This window comes from Amphiura filiformis, chromosome 13 (assembly GCF_039555335.1).
Source record: "Amphiura filiformis chromosome 13, Afil_fr2py, whole genome shotgun sequence".
In the NCBI taxonomy this organism is placed as follows: domain Eukaryota; kingdom Metazoa; phylum Echinodermata; class Ophiuroidea; order Amphilepidida; family Amphiuridae; genus Amphiura; species Amphiura filiformis.
In genome coordinates, this window is record NC_092640.1 from 26,110,788 (window position 1) to 26,137,824 (window position 27,037).

Here is a 27,037-nt window from a genome sequence, read left to right on the forward strand (position 1 = left end):
AAATGCCATAATTCGATGGTCATCGAACAGACATCACAGCATCGTCGGTTTACTTACAACATAATAATCAACTCCGTGCAAGAATTCAATGACCTCAACATTCTTAAAGACCGCAAAGACGTAACGATCGTAAAATACGTTTCCGCTGTTGCTCGGTTAATAATAATAGTTATCGAAGTCCGTATTTTTGATTTATTCTCAACTACGAGTCATAATGGTATCGTTTCCAACGGCACAGTTGATTAACCTCCTCCACTTGCAGGGGGTTCAATGAATATATGAACATATTGGGGTTAAAGACTTGTGTCCTTGGAGATGAGCATGTTTGAGACCTTAGTGTTGGCAGATAACCGTCATAAAATACCGTATTTTCCGGCGTATTAGCACCACCTTTATACAACAGTCACATGACTTATTTGGTAACTATTTTTACATTGGTTACCGGTACTCAGATTACAAATATGACAAATGATTGCTCTCAATTCTTTATGACTGATTGCATAGATTTTGAATTTTACCCCGGGGAGGGTACTCCTATTACGAGTATGTCTTACCACCACCGAGCAGACCCACATATTTCCAACATAAAACCACCTACCTACTTCATGTGATAATACCAACCCTAATCACTGACCATCCTTTTTGAAAATAGGACCTTTTTTTACTGACTAATCCAACATAAAACATCGGCTTACTTCATGCGAAAATATCACCCTAATCACTGACCTTTCTTTGAAAGGGACATTTTACTGACCACTCTTTCTTGGACACCCCTTTCGCTGATCTCATAAGAAGGAATATAGGACTTGAAGAAGACGGCGAATTGGGGAAGAAACGGCGAATTGGTCAGTAAAAAACGGGGACTCTATTATCCTTGATATTCCGTCATTAAACACCGATTTTGTAGTGTCGAACAGTCTTGCCTTTATTAGCAAAGTAGCCTGATATTACATCGGACCCTAAACGCGGATGCGCGCCGTTGTGTGAACCCTTTCCCGTTAATTTCTGCTCGGTGATGATGATAACGCATTGAGTAGGAGTGACCCCCGGTAAGTTTATACGTATAATACTCTACATAATTATATTATCATGCTTACATAATCACATCTACTTTTAATCTAGTGTATTATTTTCTTGTTTGTTGTCAATATATCTACATAAATTTTACTTCATTCTCTGAATAAACTGAAGATGACTTTCTTCAGCATGCAACATAATATAATTATAATACATTCAATGGCTACACAATTTGGTAAAATTGCCAACATATATGACATGATACTGAATAAGTCGTGGTATCAATACTTCCGGTCAGTAATGATCGGAGTCAGTCGTCCAACGAATCAGATTGGCTGCTCGTATTGTATTTTTAATTTCATACGTCTTCTTATGTGAATATAATATGTAACTTTACATAATATGCTATAAAATCTGTTTACACATAATTCGCTGTGATATACCTGCACTGATAAATACGAGATAAGTATGAACCGTTCCTTTGCAAAGCCATTATGCTATTTACTCGGTCGGACATCTGGGAACATTGTCCCCTTCGTCCCCTTTGCACAAGCGAGCGCATAGCAACCAGGGGAATTGCACATGCGCACACTGGTTTTACAAGGCTATTCCCCTTTGTGACGTCAGCCTGACCAAGAGAATGGTCGCTAGTCGCACCCGACGACAAGAACCCTATATAACTATAGTATCACTTTGCAAAGCCGTTTTTGTCTTAGTCGCTACTCGCGCTCGGCGAATCGCGTAAGACTCTTCACGGATTATATAGGAACGGTTTATAGTCATATTGCATTCGTCAGTTTGCGGAAATCCTGACTGTTTTCTTTTGCATGCAACAACAGTAGATCAATATTGATATATCACAAGCATTTGCACCCTAGACAATAAGGCCATTTTATACACTTGTGCGTGTAGCCAGGCTGCCAAATGTTATAGCAGTGAGAATAATATAATAAGGGATACGTATTTAAATAATGAAGAAATAACCAATATCATTCATACCAGCTAGTGGATACCTTTCATTTACAATATTCCATATAATTATTTTTCAACAAATCAAGATCAATTTGTGATCTTTTCCTTAAACGTAACATGGTATCAAAAAGCGAAGATCATTTATACACAAATCTGACAAATGATCATAATAACTTGTATTTTCTAGAACTACATGAACAAGAATACATTTTATATTACATAATATATGATAATAATATTATTTTTAATTACACGCATGCGCTTTGCAATTACGCATGCGCAATGCAATTGAAGCATGCGATTTGCAATTGAAGCATGCGATTTGCAATCGCACATGCGCAATCCGATTGTTGCAGCATGTGCTTTGCAATCACACATGCGCAATGCAATTGTTGCAGCATACGCTTCGTAATCACGCATGCGCAATGCTATATAGTTGCAATAAACTAACGTTACAAGTAAAACCTTGCATCGAAGCACCCGGCGTAGCACCTTGTAAAAGACGGAAACCTATTGGGGACATCCAAAACGTTACTTTCTAAACAGTAGCATCTCGATATGAGGACACGGATTCTGTGGCCAAATATTGTAGTGCTACTATGTTGGGCTTGTTGGGATCTCGACATGCGACAAATGACTATGTACCATAAGATGGTAACTTTGGCAAGCAGGGGTAACTTTGCCGGTTGCAGGTTACTTTTTACAAAATTCAACTCTCTATCAGTTCAGCAAAATTCTTTCTTTGCAAAGAAAATCAATTTTCAACAAATTCATTTAGAGTTGAACCGGGGACTTACAACTTGTAAAATGTGACCTACAAAAACCTTAAAAAGTTGACCCTACGTGCCAAAGTTACCCCATTTACTATGTTTACGGGAATATGTTGCCTCATTTCAAAGACGAATCGTTTTAATTGTAGATATCAGCATCTTTATGACGTAACACATTGAACACTTTTTTCTCCAGACATTTTACTGCGACATGCAATATGTCGAGAATGTGGTACACATCTCAATATACGAGTAGCTTATCCGTTTATTATAAAACTTTTCAGGTCCAGAGTTTCTCCAGCACACCACAAATGTACCTACAGGGTGTCCCAAAAAAAGAGGCCCCTCATTGCGCCCTCTTTTTCTCCTATTTCTGAAAAGTTGATCAAATGTATTTTGATATGTAAACAAACCTTAAATCGTTAGCTCTAATAAACCGAAACAATTATTTCAATCGGCTCATTACTTTTGAAGATATGCTCTTTTAAAGAAATGTATCCGTTTTTCACTCTGTCCACGGAGGAGGTTTGGCTACTTCAAAGATTGAAAAGTGCATAATATCATGCATGAATATAAAACATTCCTCGATGATAACTTTATAAAATAACAACTTTATTTTAGGGAATGGGCTTTACTGGTGGGCTTATGAGTTATGGATTTTTTAAGTGTCATTAATTTGGGCGAAATTGATGTGGGATGGGACTTCTTTTGCTATACTTGCAATTACTTGTGTTTTCTCGGTTATTTTATGCCTTTTTGTTTTAGTTTGTTTCTTACTTTCTTACTTAATAAGTCATTTCTCTTTTTGGAATAAAAGATAGCCCTGAAAAGGGCTGTTTAGTTTGTCTTTGGTTCTTTTGAAGTGAGTTTACTGTGCTGCTCTGCCCTCTACCTGGTTGCCTCCGTGACGAATACAGGTTTCAGCCCTAGTTCTCATTGCATTAATTGCGTTGCGTACCATCCTTGTGCGCCGGATACTTGCGAATGCAGCAGTAATACGGGGTTGCGAAGATGTTTGAAGCTAGCTGGTGATCCTCGCTTATAGTGAATGCTTTCCCAAGCCTAATGCTATTATCTATCCATGTCATTAACCGTGTGTTTCGTTTAAATCTTTGATGTAGCCAAACCTCATCCGTGGACAGAGTGAAAAACGGGTACATTTCTTAAAGAGGGCATATCTTCAAAAATTGTGAGCCGAATGAAATAATTGTATTGGTTTATCAAAGCTAACGATTTAAGGTTTCTTTACATACCAAAATACATTTGATCAACTTTTCAGAAATAGGAGAAAAAGAGGGCGCAATGAGGGGCCTCTTTTTTTTGGGACACCCTGTATAAACGAAACCAGACTAAATAGTTCAAATAGTTTGGTAGTTACCTCACTTTATCGTGATTTCATCACGGAGAACTATTATCGTCCAACACTAGCAACACTATTATCATGCTGTATCTATGAATTCCTAATAGTTTTGTCAAAACTCAAAAGGCATTTTGCTCATCATGAATTCAGAAGCTCAATTTTATACACAAACCTCCTGTCGATACTCTTAACCTCAATCTGCCGATTCGCGATTTCTTACTGTTAACTTGAAATCATAGCAAATATTGCAACTCATTTATTCTACATGTATACATCCTCCCAATTGGACATCGCACTCGTTATTTGATTTAATATAAATTGAATAGTTTTCAAGTATTAAATAAAACTTAGTGATATGAATCTATACATAATCTGCAGTCGAGACAAGAATGCAGCAGATAAAAGTTCGACTAAATAGTTAATAATTATCTACAAATCAAGAGTTAATTGTAATACATCCACGTTGTAATTTTATAGAAGATCAACAATTAAATCTGCGGTGCATGAGATCTCGCCTGCCGAATTTGAAGCCTTGAAAGTATATTCCGCATCATCATCTTCGATAGCGTTCTTAATAATCAGCGAACACATCCCATCATCGTCGTAATCAAACACAAATCTATGACTCTCTTCAACTTTGATCCCATCTTGCAACCACGTAATTTCCGGTTCCGGTTCACCAGTGATCTTGCAGTCAAATCTCGCGTGATCTCCTTCAAAAACTTCGCAATCCACCATTTTCTTGATGAATGCTGGCGCAGAAACTTCGCGAGGACTTCCGGGAGATGCATCACCGTTAAGCTTTTCATGGCTGCGTGTTCGTGCTCTGTTAGCAACTTCAGATGTTGCACCGCGATCTGGAAAATTTGGTCGGGAGCTCGTTGCGGGTGGTGGAGATCTAGGCGAGGTTGCTGTTAAAGCTTCTTTCAAAAACTTTGCCTTCTTAGCGTTTTCCTCTTTCTTTGATCTGAGTAGAGCAGAGAATGGCGTCTTGTCCTGACTGTCACCGTTATTCTTCTTCAGGCCACTGAACATGGTTAGTGAGGCCATTCGTCCAAGTGCTCTAACTGCCGTAGCGGTTTTCTTCAGTAATTAATATGAGAAAAGTAAGAGAAAGATGATTTAGATATTCAAACCTAGGAAGCTTGCCATAAATTTAAAGACATCTTTACCATTCAATACCATTTCACTTGAACTTGTTTTATTGTTATTTACCTACATTTTTGTAATCAGAAGAATATTTTCTCTCAGATTATTCATACAGAATTATGTTTTAAGTCATATTAAAGATTTCAAAACAATTGAAACACCAAAAATTAATACAAATGGTAAAAAACATGATTTTTGCCCAAATATTGTAATTTTTTAACATTAAAATGATTTCATATGAGAAAGATTACAAATTGATTGTCATGAACAGTTGCGTAGCTTTAATTTGTCACCATAAAGACATAAATAAATTACCAAATACTGATTAAATGATCAAAATACTGATTTCGAGGATTTTCCTTTTAAAATGGAGGTTTTTGGTAAAAAAAGTGAAATTTTCACCCCATGGCCCATAATTAGGGCGGATTAGGGTTAGGCTATACTTGTGCGTGGGGTATTCCAGAATTATTCCCATGAAAGAACATGTTCAAGACTATCTTGGACTACAATATTGGATCCGCTTTGCGAGGACGGGATGATATCATGACAAGGTAAGTACGATGCATATAATATAAAGAGCAACAAATCAAGAGTTCAGTGCAAAAAGTCCCCATCTGCAATAACTGTCAGGTATCATATTTGAAATGTATATAATATAGAATGCAGCAATTGACAAAAATGTCTATAGGGCAACGATTACTAATAGGGCAATCTTGAGAAATGTTTAGCATTTTGTTAAAAAATTAATATAAGTGGAAATATTGACAAATTTACCTGCCAGCGTCGTCTGGCGACGAATTTCTTGAAGTTATCTTTGGAGATTTTACATGCTTTCATCTTGTTTACGTCTTTGATAAGCCATTTGTCTTGTAGACAGTCATCAACAGTCTTTCGCTTTCTAAATAAGAAACGAGACATCAAAAGTCATACGATTAAAATTCATCTTTAACTTAACAGAAGTTCAAGGACTGGATTTGCTGAATGCAGTAAATACATACAGGAGATATCAATTTGATATAAAAGAAATCCTACTTAAACTTGTGTTTGATTCGGGAACCTAAATTCATCAGTAACTGCATTAGCAGCCCCGGGGATCAGCCCACAACTCATCACAACATTTAACGACCAGCACTACTTTTGTTTGTTTGCTTGCTTGTTTGCGTATTGTTTTCTTCGCTCATACAAATACCAGAACCCTTGGATAAGCAATCCTACACCAAGATTGAATGAATTCAATGATTCAATGATTCTCTCAACGTGCCCAACTTGACTTACTCTAAGTCCTTGATAAGGAGCTTGTCTATGAAGTCCTTGGCATCATCAGAGATATCATCAAAGGCCTCATCCTCGAAGTCCCACTCTGCTAAGGTCACATTGCTGAGGGTCTCGGCGTCATTGTCTCCCATAAATGGTGACAAACCGCTCAATCTACATGGAAACGAAAGAACAAAAAAGAAAGCATTGTGTTAAAAAAGTCACTTTTAAATCATTTAAAGCATCCTGCAAGGAATAAATATCCGGAAGTAAATTGCCGAATTCTGACAATCAAAGTCAGCTTTATCCATTGGCACTTCATGGAACACAAAAAAACACAAATATCAAAACGATAGCAATAATATATCATTGAACAAATATGAAGTATCTGAAAAGAGCTGTTTACTTGATAATGCACCTGCTCTGCCAGTTATGTAAAGATTTGTTATTGTGATGGCGTATTTCTTTTTTTCCATGTGGTCACATAGAGCTGAAGCTATGGCAATTATAGTAATAAGTTCTGATCTGTATTGCTTATTACCAGAAAAATGATATTTTGTATTGATTCTTGGACGAGAGGGTATTTAAGGAAAGACAATCTGTCTGTCCCCTGATTATTTTATTTTCATGATAACTTACAAGATGTAACATATAACACCAACACTCCACATATCCGTTGCAAAGTTGATTTTCTCATAGTTAATCACTTCCGGGGCAACAAACTCCGGCGTTCCAAACATGACCTTAACATTGGCCGTAGGGTCAAACTTCCGGGCTAGACCAAAGTCAATAAGTTTAATTCTACTGCCTGTCTTATCCACACACATTATGTTTTCAGGTTTCAAGTCAAGGTGTAGGATGGATTGACGATGCATATGTTGTACGCCTGCGCAGATCTGACGCATGTATTTGATGACGTCACGTTCGGTTAAGACGAAATCGTCATCGATGACCCTTTCGAAGAGTTCTCCACCAGCAATCCTGAAAATGTCAAAAACAGAAAGGTAATTACAAAAAACAATCGGTAATTAAATCAAATCGTATTGACTTCCAATACTTTTCGCTGAACAAGTTTATCAGAAGTAGTAACCTACTCATATCATTGAGATATCACAGTATAAGTACTGTAGAGGTTAAGAATATACCACTTCGGAAACTCTGCGAATCGTGAATTGCGCAGTAACGATGTTCGCATCATCATTTTCCGAAATAGACTGTAAACATTGTATAGGTTCGACAGAGATAGTCTCGAATATTGCACACAATGGGCTATACTATTACTATATTCTAGTTGAAAAACATACAGGCACTATAATACACCACTATGGAAGACATGGTCTTATATTTTATACACAGGAAGTGTGGATTTCAATTGGGGTTACCTAAATGGGTGACTCCATTTGAAATCTACACTCCCTGTGTGGGAGATTAAGGTCATATCTTCCATAAGGGGTGTCTGGATTTCAACTGGAATAGTCCAATACTTACATTTCAAGGATTAGTATCATCTGTCTGGGCGTTTCAAATGCATCTACACATTGTAGCAACTTGGAATGGTGCAGATCATTCATGACAGCGATTTCTTCTCGTACAGCTTGCATTTCTTTGGGCGTGGTCTTGATGAATTTTGCCGCCAATTCTTTACCGTCTGCTTTACTTTTGCACCGATATACAACACCGAAGCGCCCTCTGTCAAATACAATACAACATTCAAAGTAGTAAGTATTATCATTCATCAGAGAACTTTTCCAAAATCTATGATAACATAATAATTTCTGCTGACAAAATCCACAATCATTTTGTGTCAAGACAATCACTATGGACAACAATGGCCTCATCCCAATGTCATAGTTCAATAACCTCAATTAAACAATCTTAGTGCCAAATTTGACCTCAAGTGGTAGAGTATGAGTTTTTGTACCCAAATTTTCAAAGTTCATTCAATGAATGTACAAATGTATTGGGGTTAAAGAAATATGCCCTGATAGATGAGCATGATGTGGATCCTAATGAATGGGATATTTCCAAAAGGGCTTCTCTGCTACAGCTTTTGTGGGCATAAATATAATTATCAGCCCTAGAAGTAGTGATGGAACAGGATTATTACCATAGCAATGGGTCTACACTATTTTTGAATGTATTGCCTTGCATTAGACGTTACCCCGTTCCTCTGCATTCTGCACATGCACCTGTAAGATTAGTGTCTTTGAAAAGAGCGGTATCGTATTCAATCTATGATTGCACACATACAAAATTTGTGATGAGTACAACCTGTTTAAAGTGTAAATAGTGTAGATCCATTGTTATAGTAAATTAGTCCTTTAACATCACAACATCACTACGGCGAATTTCGGTAAGGTTTTCAAGTCAAGACTTCACACAAGTTTGAAAGGACGTAAATGTGAAACTCAAAATACCTCCATTATTTTCACAAATCACTCTGTAACTTAACTGTAATATTTTGTTGCAAACAAAATTAAGAAAATGACTTGTTAAAATAACTAAACTTAAACTTACTTCCCGATTTGTTCTTTGAGTTCATAGAATTCTGACATTTCTTTGTCTGTCCTGATGGTGACGTTATGTGTGATCACTTCTTCTTCAGCTTCATCTGCAAAGAATATAGCAAAACAAATCCCAACTAATGATGACGTCAAATGGTGTTGGGAAAGCTGTATATAGAATACGAGGTTAGTACAGTTTGGAGGGGATATCTTTGCTTGTGTTTGTTTGTGTGTTGTTGTGTGGTTGGCCTAAATGATTACTGAAAATAATCCAATGTTGGGTAAAATTGACCCTATGTTTGGTATAAAACGTTAAAATGTCTTACCGAACGGGTTTTTACCCATTGTTCTAACAGTGTAAGATAGTAATGCCTAATAATAACCATGCATGAATTTACATATATATTGTTTTGTACATGTACATACGACCTTACTCCAGCCAGTTATCTTGTACTAAAAACAAACAACAAACTAGAGCGGTTCTCGGCTTTCGCGGTTCTCGGCATTCGCGGTTCTCGGTAGTGTGGGTTGGTCCGTATGTGACGTTTCTGTTCAGAACCTTGTGTGACCCTTCCCCCAGAAAAAAATCATCCGCCACCACTGGTTATAACAAGGGCCTTGTAAATGCAACTGGTGAGACAGAGCCTCGAATGACGTTTGTGTTTTCAGTCTGATTTCAGTTCCCTAACAGGTACAAAGTTTACGCATTATCATTAGGCCTACCAAGTATTGTATGTCCTATAATCTCTTATGTATGACATGGATCTTTACCATGATTGTGCAAGCCAAAAAAATATCATTTCAATATCCCAAACATGCGTTAAAAAAAGACCATGTTTTACACATGCAACCTCAAGTTTAGACATATAATTTAATTTTCCCTAAACCCTCATGCACGGGAAAAATCATGCCGCCACCATTGGTTATGACAAGGGCCTTTTAGGGTGCACAACAGTAAATAACCCCCACTGACTTTCTGTACAGGGCCGGGAAAACAACTCAGTTCTTCAAAAGTTCCCCTTTCTGCAAGCAGAAGGTCAGATGACGACATCCATTGTAAAAATTAATATATGGATTTCAGGATTTTTTTTCCAGAAATATTGTAAAAGTTCAACCTATAACCCATACAGCTAACGCCACCTCACAAACAGCTTGGTGTTTCTGAAATGTAACACATTTTGAAAGTCGTCATAAAAAGTCGGATCCTGCTAAATTTACACAGACAATCTAATTTACAGGCCTAAATGATGATTAAATATGAATCAGGGCCTAATAGTTGCCTTTTAAGCCTTTTCTAATGTATTACATTAAGTCATATTGCACATTTCCTCGTTTCAAATACTGTTTTTTCCCTTCCAGGGTGTAGCTAGACTTCTACGTACTCCACTTGCCAATTGTGCTTCTGGCTATTGCATTTAAGCTTAAAACTCTGATTATTATTTGTGCACAATTGATAGATTTTCACATCTAATCTTTTCAGTCACCGTACGCCCTCTGTTTGTTAGCTTCCCAAGTGGACTACTGACTTTGGATTGCGGATAACTTTTTAACACGGGATTCTATGGAGAGTTAGGCCAATTTCTGGCCTAACTAAAATTGGTCATGATGTAATGCATCTTTAAATGAATCTGGCTTGTGATTGGTCCCCAGATATCGTTATTGATTGAACAAATTCATCAGGATCGGTAGAGTAAACTAGTAAACCAGAGTTCGTAGTATCTGATCCAAGAAAATGCACTTACTGTGTACGTTTCAACAACCACTGTTGTCTTTGTCAACACTTGATGAGGAGTGACTGCAATCTACTGACAACCAACGCTAGAGGGATATGTAAAATCAGGCGGTTTTTGGCGATTTTAGCCATTAAGCCCCCCCCACCGGATAAATCTGAAAGCCCCTCTGAGCCCCCCTCCTGGAGACGCTATTGCAAAATCAATGGAGAGAAACTATACTACCTTGTTTCTTAATAAAATGTAACGAGGTACATCAGGCAACTATGAGAGCCAAAAAGGCCTCAAATTGAGCAAAGAAAGACATTAATTTTCACGTGCATTTCAACCAAGACGCTTCATTAGTGGTGTTCGCCCTTAATGTCATATTATCATGACCGTTTTATTTTGTTTTATGTTAAGGGCTGGGGTATGAACGTTTGGACAGTATTTATTGTGGGACATTAGAGCACATCAGACATATCGAATTGCATTCTGAATACTAAGAATGTCCTGATATCAAATAATTTTGATTTTTTGAAATTCGCAATGTAATATACATTTTATGACAAATCATTAAAATTCATATTTTTGATATATGACAGTCCTCGAAGTAAATTTTATAAATTTAATGATACATTCTTTAAGTATATGTAGCTGGGAGGAAAGGCCGACGATCAATTGAAAATTTTGACCTTTCGTATTGAAGATATGGATTTCCCCCAAAAAACAAACAAAATAGGTCTTTTTGGGAAATAAAATCCATATCTTCAATATGAAAGGTCAAAATTTTCAATTGATCGTCGGCTTTTCCTCCCAGCTACATACACTTTAAGAATATGTCATTAGATTTATAAAATTTACTTCGAGGACTGTTATATATCAAAAATTTGAAAAATATCAAATTTTAATAATTTGTCATAAAATTTGCATTATATCGTGAATTTCAAAAAATGAAAATTATTTGATATGAGAAAGACATTCTTCGTATTCAGAATGCAATTCGATATGTCTGATGTGCTCTCATTTCCCACAAAAATACTGTCGAAACGCTCAAAACGCTCATTCCAGATCCCTTAAGTATATCTCATATTACATGTTTCACATTTGTACGATTTTAAATAATTCTTTATCATGTTTATAGGACATGCTCTGTTATATTTTTATATCCTCTTTTCATTCTTGAAAAGATAGATCATGCTTTTTATTTCACCCATTGGGTATTTCTTTATTAATTTGTGTTTATATGGCGATTTCAAGTGGGATAATAACTCCTGGATGACGTAAGCATAATGTTGATAGATTTAAATATCATTATAAATAGGCACTTAATAATAATGATATTGAAATAAATTGATAAATAGATAAATTAATAGATAAATAAATAAAAGATATATAAGCCTAGATAAATAATAAATAAATGATAAACTAGGAGTAAATTGCAAACATTAAATATCTTAGAGCAAATGAGCATTTAATAAGTTTTTGCGACAAATATTTTGCCCCTTCTTGTACGTTTTATCATTATTTTATCTTTTACTAATTTTTTTTGGGACATGCTCGCTTATTTATTTTTTATGTGTTCCTCTTATCATTTGTGAAGTATTTCTTTATTTTTGTTTTAGTACAAGTGATCACTGAGTATGTTTAACTGTGGAAATATCGGTAGATAAGGTGTTTTTATTTCACCCTTGAGTATTATTTATAAGTGTATCAACATACATTTCACATGTCATGATTTTTCATTGTTTTATTTTAAAGCAATTCTTTATTGGGGTGCATGCTCTCATATATTAGGTGGTTTTTTTTCATGTTCCCTTGTCATTCTTGATAGATGGCTGTTTATTTATGTCGCATGTTAAGTATTTTTTTAATTTTTGGTCGAAGTGTATAATTATCATCACATGCTGTACGCTGTTTATTTATTTCGCCCTCATTTTCTTTACTTTTGTTTTTAGATCTTTAGTTCTTTATTTTTGTTTCTGTGAATATCATCCGAAAAGTAGGCCTTCTGCAATATGATTTTTCCTTGCTTTATTTAACTCTTTACTGGGGTGCATGCTCTCTGCTGGTTTTTTTTCATGTTCCTCTTATCATTATTGACAAGATAGCACCTGCTGTACGCTGTTTATTTATTTCGCCCTAAATTATTTCTTTACTTTTGTTTTTAGATTTTGAAGTTGATATCATGATATCACACGCTATGTTTTATACCAACCGCATTGTCTGGTTAAAGACAGTTCTTGTTTTAAATCCTGAATACAATGTCAACATTCAGTTCGTTCACCTCACAATGCGGTGCGATGTTATATAACTGTATATATTGCAGGGTTGCCAAACCCGCGATGTAATAGGCCTAGGTCAATAGGATGAGTTTTGAACTCGCGACAATTTCCTGTCCTATAGACACCAATTGATGGTTAAGAAAAATATTGCATGACTTCTCAACATTGGCTTACGCGACTGCTGGTAGTTTTTTATCTCATAGAAACCAACGGTTGATAAAAAAAATATTGGGCGACTTTCCAATGATTTGACCCGCGGTTTGCCCTCATTTGTTTGGCAACCGTGGTCTGTGTTAAGTGAATATATTTCGGTAAGAAAATAATTATCATAGACCATGTAGACAGAACGGACAATAGTCATAGACGCTCTCCTCCATTTTGAGAAATATACTTTTACACACACACTACATTTATAATTAAAATGATCAGCCTTAAAGTTTTACCTTTTAGTGGGTTAAGCCAAACCTTAGTGGATGAAATATAAATCAACACTTCTGGCACTGATTGGTTTCCGTCGTTGTTATATGGAATACGAGCTGTCTGTAGCTACAAAATTGTCTGCAAATCGGCTTTTGCCGGGCCTCTGTTTTTCGGCGTTTTTCTCATTAAATTAGGGTCCCGTTCAAATAAAAAATAAACTGGTGTCTAGATGTAATCACAGTTAACACACCAGGAAAATTATAGAATATACAACAACCTAGTTACACCTGTAGACTGCGAACAAACATGCACCTGGCCAGACCTGGCCGTAAAACAAAGTGTTCTCCCTACGGATACCCTTAAGGGTCACACAAAAACACTAATAACCTGGTGAGTGTAGATGAAAGTTGAAACCTGTTTTTGTTGTTATTGTTGTTGTTTTTAATTCTTATCATTTGAATGAGTGTTTTGTTATGTTTACTGCAGTGGGACGTTTTTAATATCATAACTATCAAGAAGTATTAATTTGTGAAAAGCAACACCCACAAAAGTGCAGAGTGCAATACAAAACATTTTATTACGTTCTCCAGTGTTATGCCCATTATAATGTAATAGCGCAATATCATAAAGCTTAATACATCCTAATGCAGTATACCTAATGATTTAGCGCGAAAGCATTATGTATAGATACCATTGCATTATGCTATAACTATATTTTTAAAATGTTCCATTATCGTAAGTTATAGTCTAAATTGCCAAATCAATACTCGATTAAGTACACAAACTTAGTAAAGGTAGTTATTTTTAATTTCTTAGTACCTGTGGGATTCAAAGACAATAGCGACAAGTGACTGACAATAAATATGGACATTAATAATGAATAAGTGACTATTAAGGCAAGAAACGAAGACATTAATCATGCAGTAACAAAAGTAAAGGCCTATAAATAAGACTGATGATACAGCTATACACGTCATAGTAGATAATTGTGTTAGAGACCACAGAAAAATACAAATCGGTTTAGTATTATTAGAAATCACCGAGGAGTTAGGCACAGCATGCAGAAAGACGAGACTCCATGAGAAATCCGGGGAAAGCAAAGTGCTATACCTTACTGCTGCTTACAGAATAATGCCTTCCATGATCTTTAGAAATGGTAATGTATTGTTTTGCTTGGATAGGAAACAACGCATCGTCAATTTACCATTGAACAAAGATGGAATTTAAATTTGCTTCATCATAATATACCAATAATTATTTTAATACAAGTGGTGGCATTTCAGTTAAAATACAGGAATAACGAAAATATAACCTTAATAATTGCCCTCAATTTTGACAAAGTTATTGCACGTTCTTTGTCAACAATTACTTTATTACAAGTGGTGTGGTATTTCAGTTCAAATACAGGAATGATGAAAATATAACCCTAATAATTGCCCTCAATTTTGACAAAGTTATAGCACGTTCTGCAGCACTTGTTTACAATTTAAAAGATAATGCACTTTGCATTTTGCGGACTCCGCGTGTGCACAATATCCTACCACTACGACTCCACAGCTGCGAAGGGCTGGCATCATCTACTTCGACAACAGCTTCATCATTACTTCCATCATCTGCATTGCAAGGAGCCACATCTTCAGATCCTGCTCTATCTACTGATGATTCTATATCATGCTTTATTTCATTTATTTCAACATCTGAACTGACGTCTTTGTTGCTATTGTCATTCTGAGTCTGTTCTGGTGGCAAGATATCTTGTTTTATCTCTGCTCCTTGCGACATAAGATCTGTTTTCAACTCGTCAGGGTGATCAACTTTAGCTGCTGCTGGAAATGACGTATCTAATTTTGAATTTGATGACGTCTCACCTGTGAATTAATTATAGCATTCAATCTATGGGATTCTACATGTGAATCTGTAAAGTGTGCTGAGGCTTGTGGATCAACGTCCAGGCGTTGTGCCTGTGCGTAGCGCACTATAAATCGCTGCGCTTTTTTTTTATCTAATGAAAATATTTGATTCAATGCAAACGAAAATGTATTCTTTCATGAAAATGATGAAGTAAAGTAATGATGGAGGTGCATCCTATGTGAATGAGGTTGAAATCAATTTCCAAATGGAGACTTCTAAAAACAAATTAATTAAGATTAGCTCCACATTCTTTTTGTGTTGGTCTGGTCATTATTTTGACTGATGAATTTATTTATGTTCAAGTTACAGGCTAATATATTAAAGGCTAATATATTAATGATGATGGTTATTTCTGTATTAAATCATGACCAGTGATTCTTCACAAGGGAGGGACTCTTTCGATTTAAATCTGAAAGGTAATAATCACGAAATTGAAAACTACAGACTAGTTGTCTAGATCTAAAAATACTTATACAACATGAAATATATAGACATGAACGATTCAAACCATGCCATCATGCACAACACACATATGAATGAACAGTCATGCGTCAGGGGTCGCACCAGGGTCATCCATAACATGAAGAATCACGAATTGATAAAAACACACCATTCCTTCCTCAAAATTAACATGCATATGATGAACATTATCAGATTATCAACACCTTGCCAACTTAGTTATGGATACCTACCCTCTGAATCTTGATGCTTCTCATCACCACTGAATACATCATCACCACCTGCATCATCAGCTGCTAAGGTCATATCAGAAACCTCACTTGGCTCACTGATTCCATGGGCATTCTCAGCACTGACCCGGAAGAGATACTCAATTTCCGGTTCAAGATTGCGCAGGACATACGAAGTACTAGATGTTCTTACAACTCTGTTCCATTTGTGGTCAGTTGTTTTGCACATTTCTACGATATATCCAGTGATTCGGCTTCCGCCATCGTAAGCAGCCCCAGACCATGAGAGCGTCAGTGTATCACGACTGATGTTGGAAGCCATGGGTTTCCCTGTCGGAGGTTCTGGTTTATCTGTCAAAAATGATATCGATGGTTAGTTTAAGAAAGCTCTGTCCGAAAGGCTCATAAGCATGATAAGTTAAAGCTTCAATTTTTTGTATATTATGATATATAGTTGCAATAGGACAGTTCAAAATGAGAAAGAAGGCAGAATGATGATGATGAGGTTGGAAAACCTGCAATACTAAAATGACCAATGATCTTATGGGGTCTAGTGACTTGGGATCAATATCCAGGTCATGTGATTCGATTCGCGGAAAACGTCAAGTACCAGCAACCTATCAGTGCTGAAGAAGTGATGCTCGGATGAGGCACGAAAATTTCACGTGAGTGTTATTACTACTTGCTTGTGTGAATCAGTCAAAATTTATACTAATATTAAGACCAATGATCCTGTATTTCCATAATTCGTATATTTTTTGCAATTATTTCAATGATTCGATTGCTTTACTGATATATGAATTTATGATTGGGGAGAATTATTTAAATATAAAAATTGCTGCCTGCATAATTTCTACATAACCATAAGTACAATTCTTACCAACTACACTGACGGATATGGCAAAGCTATCTCTACCAATATCACTCTCTAGACACAGGTTATATCTCCCAGCATCTTGCTCCTCTGCATTGGTAATAAGTAGCGAAGCGGCAGTCTCTGAATTGTCTATATGAACCCTGTCGTCATCTCGTAATTCCTTACGGTCTTTGTACCAGATCACATCAGGAGCAGGTCGGCCGCTGATTTTACAGCAGATGTTCAAAGTCTGTCCGGCAACTACCTGCAGATTGGTTGGTCCGCCTTCAACTTTCGGTTGCACTATAGGATGGTAAAATAATATTTTCAGTTATGTGAAAGTGCATTGAGCTGAAAGGATATTTCATTATAAGGATCTATAACAAAATAAAACATTGCCTAAATTCGGCATAAAACATTGCCTGCACATTTTGCAAGCAAGCAGTAACGTTAGTTCAACACATCCAAGAACCTTAAAAGTACAAAAATCAAATCAAATACAAGACGACCTTTCGTTCGATACCATCAGACATCAGGTGACCAATTCCCGGAGACTGATTTAATTCGATTGGTCACTGAATCAAGTCACCTGATGGCCGATGGTATCAGATGTAATGGAGTGTCAATATATTTCCAGTACTTTTGTTTTACCGACTGGATAATTATTCCTACATCAAGATACCAGGAACAATAGTTTTCTGTGGCTCACATTGTTACAAAACTATGTGGCGTATTATATTACTAAACAAAACCACCATAGTTTTTTTTTCCTAAAAAACTAAAGTAACATCTATCAGTCTATACTACTTACGCAATTCCTCGACTATCAACTGCGCAGAACTCTCAGCTTCTCCTGCCCTATTCACCGCCCTACATGTATATATTCCAAGGTCACTCATAGAAGCATTATTAATCAACAAAGCCACTACATCATCATCCTCAAACTCAAATCGATATTTCCTTCCTTCTCGAAGTTCTTTCCCGTCTTTATACCAATAGATATCAGGTTCAGGGTCTCCTAGAACCCGGCATTGCATACGAGCTGCACTGCCTTCTGTAATTGGTTCATCCTGGAGCTCTTCATCAAACATTGGTGGTGTTGCAACCAGAAGACCGCCATTCAATGACAATGTTGGTGAAGCCTCTGTCAAAATTGTCTGTTGGGCTTCTGCAGGCGGCTCAATATCTTCTTCAGAAAGAGATGATTGGCTGGTACTAGGTTTTTTCGGAACAGGTGGTGGTAACTCCTTTTGCTCATGTGGTGGGTTTTCAATATCAGAGTTCTCAATGTCATCATCGTGATCATTGTCTGTGCTGTCATACTTTGTATTGTCATTGTCTACAGTAGCATGTGTGGTATTTTCATTGTCATTACCAGGTGCGTCAGCTTCATCAAAGGATTTGTCGGAAACCTCAAAGGATTTGTCGATGCCAGGTGCAACCACTATATCAGAGGATTTGTTCACGTCGACTGCATCAAAGGATTTAGCTAAATCGGAAGTGTTATTCATTACGATGTGAATGTTACCATTTACACGGATACTAGCCGAGTTTGAGTTATTCGTATTGTATTGAGTTTCATGCTCATCCACGCCATCAAAAGCTGAAACATTGGAATATAACAATATGTATTATGAACTTAATTATTACGAACTTGAAGTACTGTAAATAATTGAAGATACATTATTTTGATGTCAAAATCTGTAATGAAAACTGTAATTCGAGCAGGGAACAAAACACCTCTTGAAACAAAACTGAAATAATGGAAGTATTTAATTTGTTAGGCCCAATCCCACCGCCTCTTACCACCGATTATATAATTATTCCCAAGCTGATGGCTGGGAAAATATTAAGAATGCCACCTTGGGACTTATTCACGAAGATAGGACTGCATGGGTTTATGAAGGGAAGAAATATTGGCTCTAACATTGCACCATTTAGTGATGATTAATGAGACTCTAATGATATTCCTGATGTTCTTTTATTACTTGGTATTGAGAAGGCTTTTGACAGGTTGGAGCATAACCTTTTTAGATAGTAATTGTACTAAAAATAGTATTGTTGGGAATTTTATCACACATTCCGGATCCTAAACGTTGCGTCTTTATCAAAATCTTCATTATTAAAGTCGCGTAGTAACTTACGAGTGACTCTCAGGTCGCTAACTGAGATGCTCTGGCCAGCAGTGTTTGATGCCATGCACTTGTATTCGCCATCGTCCTCTGGGAAAGCCTCTGTAATCGTCAGACGAGCTATTTTACCTACACAAGAAGGGATGGAAATTCAAAAATGATTTAATGTAAGTTGAAGAGTACCGGATATGAAGAAATATCAAGGTATGCATTAAGGGGGTACTACACCCATTGATTTTTGTTTGCATTTTTTGCATTTTGTGAAGAAATTACAAAAAAAATTGGACAAAGTGGTATGCAAAATGAAGGGGCAAATCTTCTCGTTTTATTGGTGGCATCGGTATCAACGTAGCGTACATGCTTTTAAAAGTAGAAGCCAAAAGGTGGTACATCACTGATGATTTCAATTCACTTCATTTTGGAAAGCTTAATATCAACGGATTTCGTTAAAATTTTGGATATGTGTTGCTAACACGTTAGGGAAATAAAGTTGATATGTAAAATGGGAATAAGTGGTTCCTGATTTCTTTTATGACTTCATGAACTTGGTGCTCCACAACTATCAAAAAAGGAACTGGTTAAAATGCTTCTATTTTCAATGTTGAGCTATATTTTGTATTTTTAACTTGCGGCATTATTTCACTGAAACTTAATTAAGCCATAGGTAACAGGTTACCACAACCATACTACAGCAATGTTGAAAAAAAATTGTATTTCTTGTCACCTATACCACCATATTGGGTAGTTTTCCGTAAGCTTAGCTTTTGTGATTTTGGTAACTATTTTATATTTATTTGTGAAATCCATCTCAACTAGGCATTCTAAATTGTACTCACCATTTACATCCCAAGGTATATTAGTATATCCACCTTGCACTTCTCGATATATATCCAGTTAAAGACAGAATATCAAAATTATTCCTCATTATGATACATTTTGTATCACAGACTCTCACATGTGTATTCAAAATTGATGCTTAAATTTGACCTGAACCAATTGACCTATAACCTGACATACGGTGACCTAATAGCCTTTTCTTCTCCTAACAACACATCAATAACAACATCAATATCAAATTGACTAATGACTATGCATCTATTGTGTAAGTGTTTATTTAATTTATTCAGTGTTATATATTTTGCAAGCACCACTAGATTTTCTATAGAGAGTATAACAAAGGATTTAATGTATTCTATTCATGTACCCTACTTGAACATGTTGAAAAGAATAAATTATGGTTTGTTATGAAACACGCATCTGAGTTACCAGGATACGGTAAACAAAAAAATATATAGGGCTAAAATGACTTACTATACAATGGTTTAAAAACACCTTTTTTATTTATTTTTTAAAAATTTCTTTATTTCACATGATCCGTGCATATATCGCCTCGCTATAAATAAAAAATATGTTTTAGACCAATCAAACCAATATATGGGTGTAGTACGCCCTTAACCGAAGAACATTTTGTAGCTCAAGAATGTTTGGTTTATTAATGTCTTTGAGGTAGAAACCTGATACAAATTATAAGTGAATGATCTAACATGTCAAGTGAAAACATGACTTAGACTGACGATGATTGTCTCAGGAAGGTACATAGGACGATGTGTCCCTTAGCTCTCTTTCGCACTTCTACAAGTTATCCTTCTCTATTCCGGTCTATCTAGCGACACACTTTCGGCGTTGCTGTATAGGACATTCCCGAATCATGCCTCACTTGGTCTTTCCATCTTGCTGGTGGTCGTACTTTCGTCTTCCTATATCTTGGGACAATATTTGGTAGGCTTGGAGTGGGAGTCGCCGTGCAGGGGCATCCTGACGACATGTTCAAACCGTTGCCTTCGCCGTTGAGAGTATGGTCAGTGTATGGTCTTTGTTCAGTGTATGGTATTCGTTTGTTCTATATAAATATATTGTTAGGAACGAAGGATGCACTTACCATCATAATTCATCTGGAAATACTTTGATTCCTTGATTGGTTTCCCATTCATAGCCCAGGCAATATTTGGTTCAGGGACGCCCTCAACATGACATTCAAAAACAGCTTCATCGCCTTCTTTGACGCACGTGATTTCTAATTCAGTCAAAAAGCGCGGTTTCTTCTTAGTCTGCACATGACGAGTGAGCACGTGGCGGAAGTCGAGCTGCTCTGGCTCAGCTTCCTGGATTGGTTTCTTTGGTTGTGGACGATCGTTGCCAGGTGGGCTCTGGATGTTCTGCAGTCTGGGTCTAAATGAGGTAAATTTCATTACAAAAAATGACGGGGAAAATAAATTAACAAACAGTATTTTTGAAATTGATGGATGGAGTGACCATCTCATAATGACACTGTATTATATGACAACCTGGGGCAAAATTCTAGGAGAATATTATTGCATGCGTCCTTTGTGTTAAAACATAGGTGAGTAGTACCAATGACCATGATGACTTCATTCATTAGGCGGAAGCGCCGTATTTAGCGTTAGCTTTGGAAATTTAACTATTTTCTTTATTTTTCACCAGGGTAAGTCGGGTGTTGAGTATAACATATTACAGCGGCAACTCTAAGATGTCAAGACACTCCAAAGGCGCCTTTGACATGTTCAAAAATGTAAGCACAGGAGCTGTCGTAACGTCAGCAACTCCTTTTAAAGTCGGTTAAAGTATTATAAGATGATGTATTAATTATAATAATTATATTACCTTGATTTCAAGAGTGATCTAAAATCAGTCTGTTCTTCTTGTAATTGCTGGACTCTCACAGCCACAGTGCAACTCTCTTCTCCCAGATCATTTTTAATTGTACAGGTGTAATTGCCCGCATCAGTGACCAACACAGCCGGTATCTCCAGAGTATGAAGACCTCCAATGCTGGACACACCGAGGATGAATCTTTCTCCTGATTGGAGTTCCTTGTCGTCTTTATACCAGGTAAGCGTAGGTTCTGGGTCGCCTTCAATCTTGCAGGAGAGCTTTACGCAGCTACCTTCCACGACGTTTATGGAGCGTGGTTTCTGAACAAATTTAGCTGGGTTGCCTTCGGGATCTGTAGGTTAGTTAAATCATTATAAATCACATGTACATTTTGGTATGAGACATGACATTAAAAGTTGGTGCACAGCAAAGGAAACCGTTCACAACTGGACATGTTCACTGACCATGCATTGACAATGATATTCTTTCTATGTAAGTTAACTCAACTTGACTCAAGTAAGAAAATACAAACTATTAAGAATGTTAACAAAGTCATTGTAAACTACAACTGACGAGTATATACTTCACGGCACTATAATGATGCAATTGTCCACACATAATGGTGTAAAATTTGCTTTCGTTTATGCCGGTGAAAGATTTGAAACACGAAGAATCCTGCAAGTAGGATTTTGCTAGTGCCAAAATGGTCTCTTTTCAATAGCAATTCATTGAACAATCATATTTCGTCTTCAATTTGAAGAGCATGAGTTTTTGTACCCAACACAATCAGAGTTCATCCTATGAATGTACAACATACTGGGAGTGGAAGAACTGTGTCATGAGAGATACGCTTGCTGAGATGCTAATGTAACTTGAGAGATTAAATCTCGGGTAAAATATTTCAACTTGTATAATTACAAAATAAAATAACGCTGTGATTTGAATACTTGGAAACAAAAACAGAAATAGGGAAACCAGATCATGCTGTAAGATAAAATACCAGAAATATGCAACAGCAAGCCATGCAAGATTACAAATCATGTTACTGTTACCAGAAAGAAGAGTGTCAACAATTGTGAAAGATCCCGAAGAATGTTAAAAGAAAGCATGTGAAGAAATGCTGAAGGAAAGAAGAAACAGCTCAGTTATACCAGGTGTTTAATCTTAATTATATACAATTCCATTATTGTTGCATGCTGATGATACTTTCAAGTGTTTACAACAATTTTGGGAGACCTCTGCGATATTTACGTATGTAATGCTGTTGGAGTATACGCTTATAAGATTAAGCTTAAAAATTAAAACAATGTTCATTATGCAAATGTAAAACACTGACGAATTAGGAACCAATTTAGTTCAACCAAAACGACTTATATGGTTTTGGTGTCTCTGAAAAGACACATAGTCATTATTTTAGCACGTATTTCACCTTTCACAATGATCTGAGTGGCATTACAAAACCCTTATATACTTTATCGAATACTAAGTCACTCGTCCTGATTTAAATGAAATTCTGCCCCCGTAAGGTACCACGGGGAAATTCGCAAGATAATACAATAAAACAGGTAATAGGTAGGAATGGTTGTGGAATCGAACTAGAGACCTGTTCCTCTGTCACTTAGAACCAACATGTCCGCCATTTCAATATATTTGTTATACCGTTCCGGTTGAGTTTTTTGATATGGTCTATTTCTTCTTTGGTATGGATCTTTATGTATCGAGTCAATTGGCACTGTGTGGCGTTAAGATTACCACGCCCTCCTCCCTGTAGTAACCTTCCTCAACGCTTACCTTTTACAATAAGCTGGGCAGCACATTCCACCTCAACATCATTGTCCCCGATAAGACGGCAGGTATATTCCCCAGCATCTTCAGGATAAACCTCACGAATAACCAAAGAGAAAGTGTTGCCATCTTGGAGCAGTTTGAAGTCATCGTCTTCTAAGATCTCACATTCATCAAAGATCCACATGACATCTGGAAGTGGCTCTCCTGCAAACACAAGTTGCCATTGACAATGTAATATATAAGTAGTTGTAGAAAACTTTTATAACATACACCTTTATCAACCTTTATGAGAATCATCTTTGCTTTAGTTGTATCTCAGGATACGGCTTTTCAAGTTTTACATTTGTCTTCAATAAGATTTCCTGTACAATAAATTGTAAAGGATATTTTGGATTCCAGGCATGAAAAATCCAATGGTATTAACACAATCACATTGACAACATTCTCTCCTTCTCTCCTTGTCCTGGAATAAATTCATTTTCATGTTATAGTTAGAATGGGACATGCCTATCTCACCTTTGATCTTGACAGAGAGAACCACTGGACTTCCATCTACTACTTCCATATCTTCCAATTTGGTGACGAATTCAGGTATGCCTTCTCCTTTAGCGACATCTTCTTTTTTCTCCACCTTTGGTTCTTTTGAGTCGGTCTCATCAGGGAATGTAAACACCGTCGTTGTCGAAGGGCACTGACAAAATTCTGACTCAGTAGTGGTAGTATTGACAGGTTCTTCCACAACTGGTTCTGGTTCGTCGGCAGTTTGTACAGGTAGACGGGTCTCGTCATCTGGTAGCGTCTCTGGTTCAGATGATAATGGCGTGTCTGATTTCAGGGATGGTGATAATGTTGATGGTGGTGGAGAGACGGTATCCACTGGAAAGAATAACAAATGTATCGTCAACATATCGTATGCAGTTTTATTATTTTTTTGGACGCTCAGAAACGCAGACATGCGAACACATGCGTCGAGCACATACGTCAAGCACACATAAGGTTCGCATAATTTGAAATACCATCCTTCTGTACTGTCTTTGATATGGTTGATTGCTATTTCAATTTTCAGATTACCTTTTGCTATAATGAATCTGTTCATGATTACTAAGTCTCGAATTGAAAAAGGAAAAACAAATTCTTTAACAACATTTTGTTAAATCAATTGAATTAATATTTTCTGTGAATTCTGAATTAAATTATTTTGTATGAAAACATATCATGTCTAACGTTGACAGACCTCCCATCAGGAATCCTAACATCACAGGTTATCCAAAATAAGTAACCTAGGGGATCTGTTATAAATATAGAATGATATCTGCTGAGACACAAAACTATGTCAAAGCAAATATCCCCGTTACGTCTACGTCTATACGTAAACCACACACCTTGATGCAGAGAGACCATGGCTACAAGTGATTGCCTATACAATGTGCTATTCCATTTAAAATCCACACTACCCCTGTGGAACATTTAGCTAAAGTCTTCCACAGAGGGAGTATGAGTTTCAAAGAGAATAGAAATGTGGATAACTTCCATTTGAAATACTCACTCCAGTTGTGGAAGATATATAGGTAAAGCCATGATACAGGGGAGTATGGGTTTCAAAATGATTAACCCTGACCAATTACATTTGAAAAACATACTCCCCCAAAATCTTCCACAGGTGTAGTGTGGATTTCAACTGGAATAGCCCAAATTCATATTAGACTAGTGTTGGGTAACTCCATGGCTGATTCTTTGCATCTCTCTCATTGAGATATAACAACAATAACCAGACTTATCATGCTTATGCCTTTTTATTTTATTAAATTGTCTGGAAGGCACTTTTTTCAACACAATTGAAATATTTTTGTCTCATACCCTTCACATAACAAAGAAAGATTTCTTGACACGAAGAATACAGCGCAAAACAGTTGACTAAAATTGGGTGAAGAATTTGCACATAATTTCCATTTTTTTTAAAAGTACAAATGTGCCAAATATTTGTTCAGTGGACTGAAATGGGTCTTAGTATCTTCTGGGCTTACGCTGAACTTGTACTCAAGTCGCTAGCGACCAACGAATATCATGGCAAATTACGTGGTTTGTTCTTTCCAAAGCTAGAAGAAACGATCTACATCATTGGTCAAAGATGATTCCGATCTGCACCACTTATAACAATCATCTAAAAGTCTAATTTCAGCGTAACACTTGTTTTCTTACCCTGAACAATTAACCTCGCGCTACAGGCGCACGACCCTTTCGAATTCCTCACACTGCAGGTATATTCGCCCTCGTCCTCAGGTAGGACATCCGACAGAGAAAGCGTTGCTAGGCTACCATCAAAAGTCGTGTCAAAAATATCATCGTCTGCTGAAATCTCCTTGCCCTTGTATAGCCATTGTACTGTTGGTTTTGGAGATGCGGTGATTTTGCATGAAAACTTGGCGGCTTCTCCATCTTTCACTTTAATATCCTCGAGATTCTGTAGAAATTTGGGGGCCACATCTCTGGAGTATTGTGCTGTAAACGGAAATTAAGAATCCAAAAAGAGTTTAGTCAAATACGAGACACGTTTAGTATGAAAAAGACAAGGTACGAAAAGTTTCGATTAACTACTATTAAAGGGGAAAAGTTACCAAGTAAGTCACGTGAATTTCGCATGTGTAAGATCGGATCTTAAATGTATAACTGCTGAACATGCTGAAAGCATACCAACAACCGTTCTTGAAAGCTTCCCTTTAAGATTAGCAACTATTTTAAACTGTAGCGATTTGGTAGTTTACAGTATCTTGCGAATAGTAGTGAGCTTTGGCAAAAATTGCATTGATCATTTCATAGCGAGTGTGTAGAAGAATTCAAATATCAAAAACATACTTATGTAGGTCCTGTGGTTCGTAAGTTATTGTAAAGAGGCCTGAAACAACAATACCTTTGTAAAACGTACTCATTAACAACAGAACTCATTAACAACAATAAATAAACGATTTTTTTGGCTGCTTCGACCAACAATACATCGTGTGCCCTTAAATCTTAAACATATCTTCCTAATAGTACTGAGCTTTTCAGTCAAAAATAAAAAATAAAGGAAATAAAGAAATTCGATATTAATCCTGCGAATGCCTTACAGTGTGATATGACAGATATGCATGTTTGCCTTTCAAAAGTACACCTTGCCGGAGTTTTTTTTCTTTATATCAATATTAAGCTATAATTTGTTTATTATTGAATTTGGAATATGATATTTGTAACCTATATTATTGGACTTGTTGACCACTCAATCGAATAGCCAATGTGAACCTTATACCCCATATTCAATGTACTTCAGGTGTCTCAACATTTTACCTGAATGTCCAAACTTAACTTCAAAGTTTTCTGGATATATAAAAATTTGAAACCTACATGCGAAATGCGCTAAATCTGATACTAATATCCCCAATTTTGATTCGGCAATTTATGATAAATAAATGTTCAGTGGGGAAACACTTACGAGTTTGGCAGAATGTTGCACTTGTTTTGAGTCGTAAGCAAGCGCCAGTTAAGTGAGGCATTAAGGCCAATTTAAGGTCGAT

General features: G+C 36.6%; 1 protein-coding gene across 1 annotated transcript in view; it reads right to left on the bottom strand.

The window, feature by feature from the left end:
* Positions 1–4,064: 4,064 nt before the first annotated feature.
* LOC140168168 (myosin light chain kinase, smooth muscle-like) overlaps positions 4,065–27,037 on the bottom strand; it is a 145,531-nt gene continuing 122,558 nt past the window's right edge. Inside the window, exons 14-29 of the mRNA XM_072191497.1 lie at positions 25,689–25,988; positions 24,006–24,365; positions 23,493–23,693; positions 21,711–22,053; positions 20,968–21,257; positions 19,041–19,157; positions 17,708–18,499; positions 16,921–17,199; positions 16,044–16,391; positions 14,982–15,308; positions 9,040–9,133; positions 8,011–8,211; positions 7,162–7,503; positions 6,544–6,696; positions 6,043–6,166; positions 4,065–5,202 (exon numbers count right to left, since the gene is read on the bottom strand). Coding sequence (XP_072047598.1) covers positions 4,591–5,202; positions 6,043–6,166; positions 6,544–6,696; positions 7,162–7,503; positions 8,011–8,211; positions 9,040–9,133; positions 14,982–15,308; positions 16,044–16,391; positions 16,921–17,199; positions 17,708–18,499; positions 19,041–19,157; positions 20,968–21,257; positions 21,711–22,053; positions 23,493–23,693; positions 24,006–24,365; positions 25,689–25,988 — 4,883 coding nt within the window. The 3' untranslated portion in view covers positions 4,065–4,590. The remainder of the gene's footprint in view (positions 5,203–6,042; positions 6,167–6,543; positions 6,697–7,161; positions 7,504–8,010; positions 8,212–9,039; positions 9,134–14,981; positions 15,309–16,043; positions 16,392–16,920; positions 17,200–17,707; positions 18,500–19,040; positions 19,158–20,967; positions 21,258–21,710; positions 22,054–23,492; positions 23,694–24,005; positions 24,366–25,688; positions 25,989–27,037) is intronic.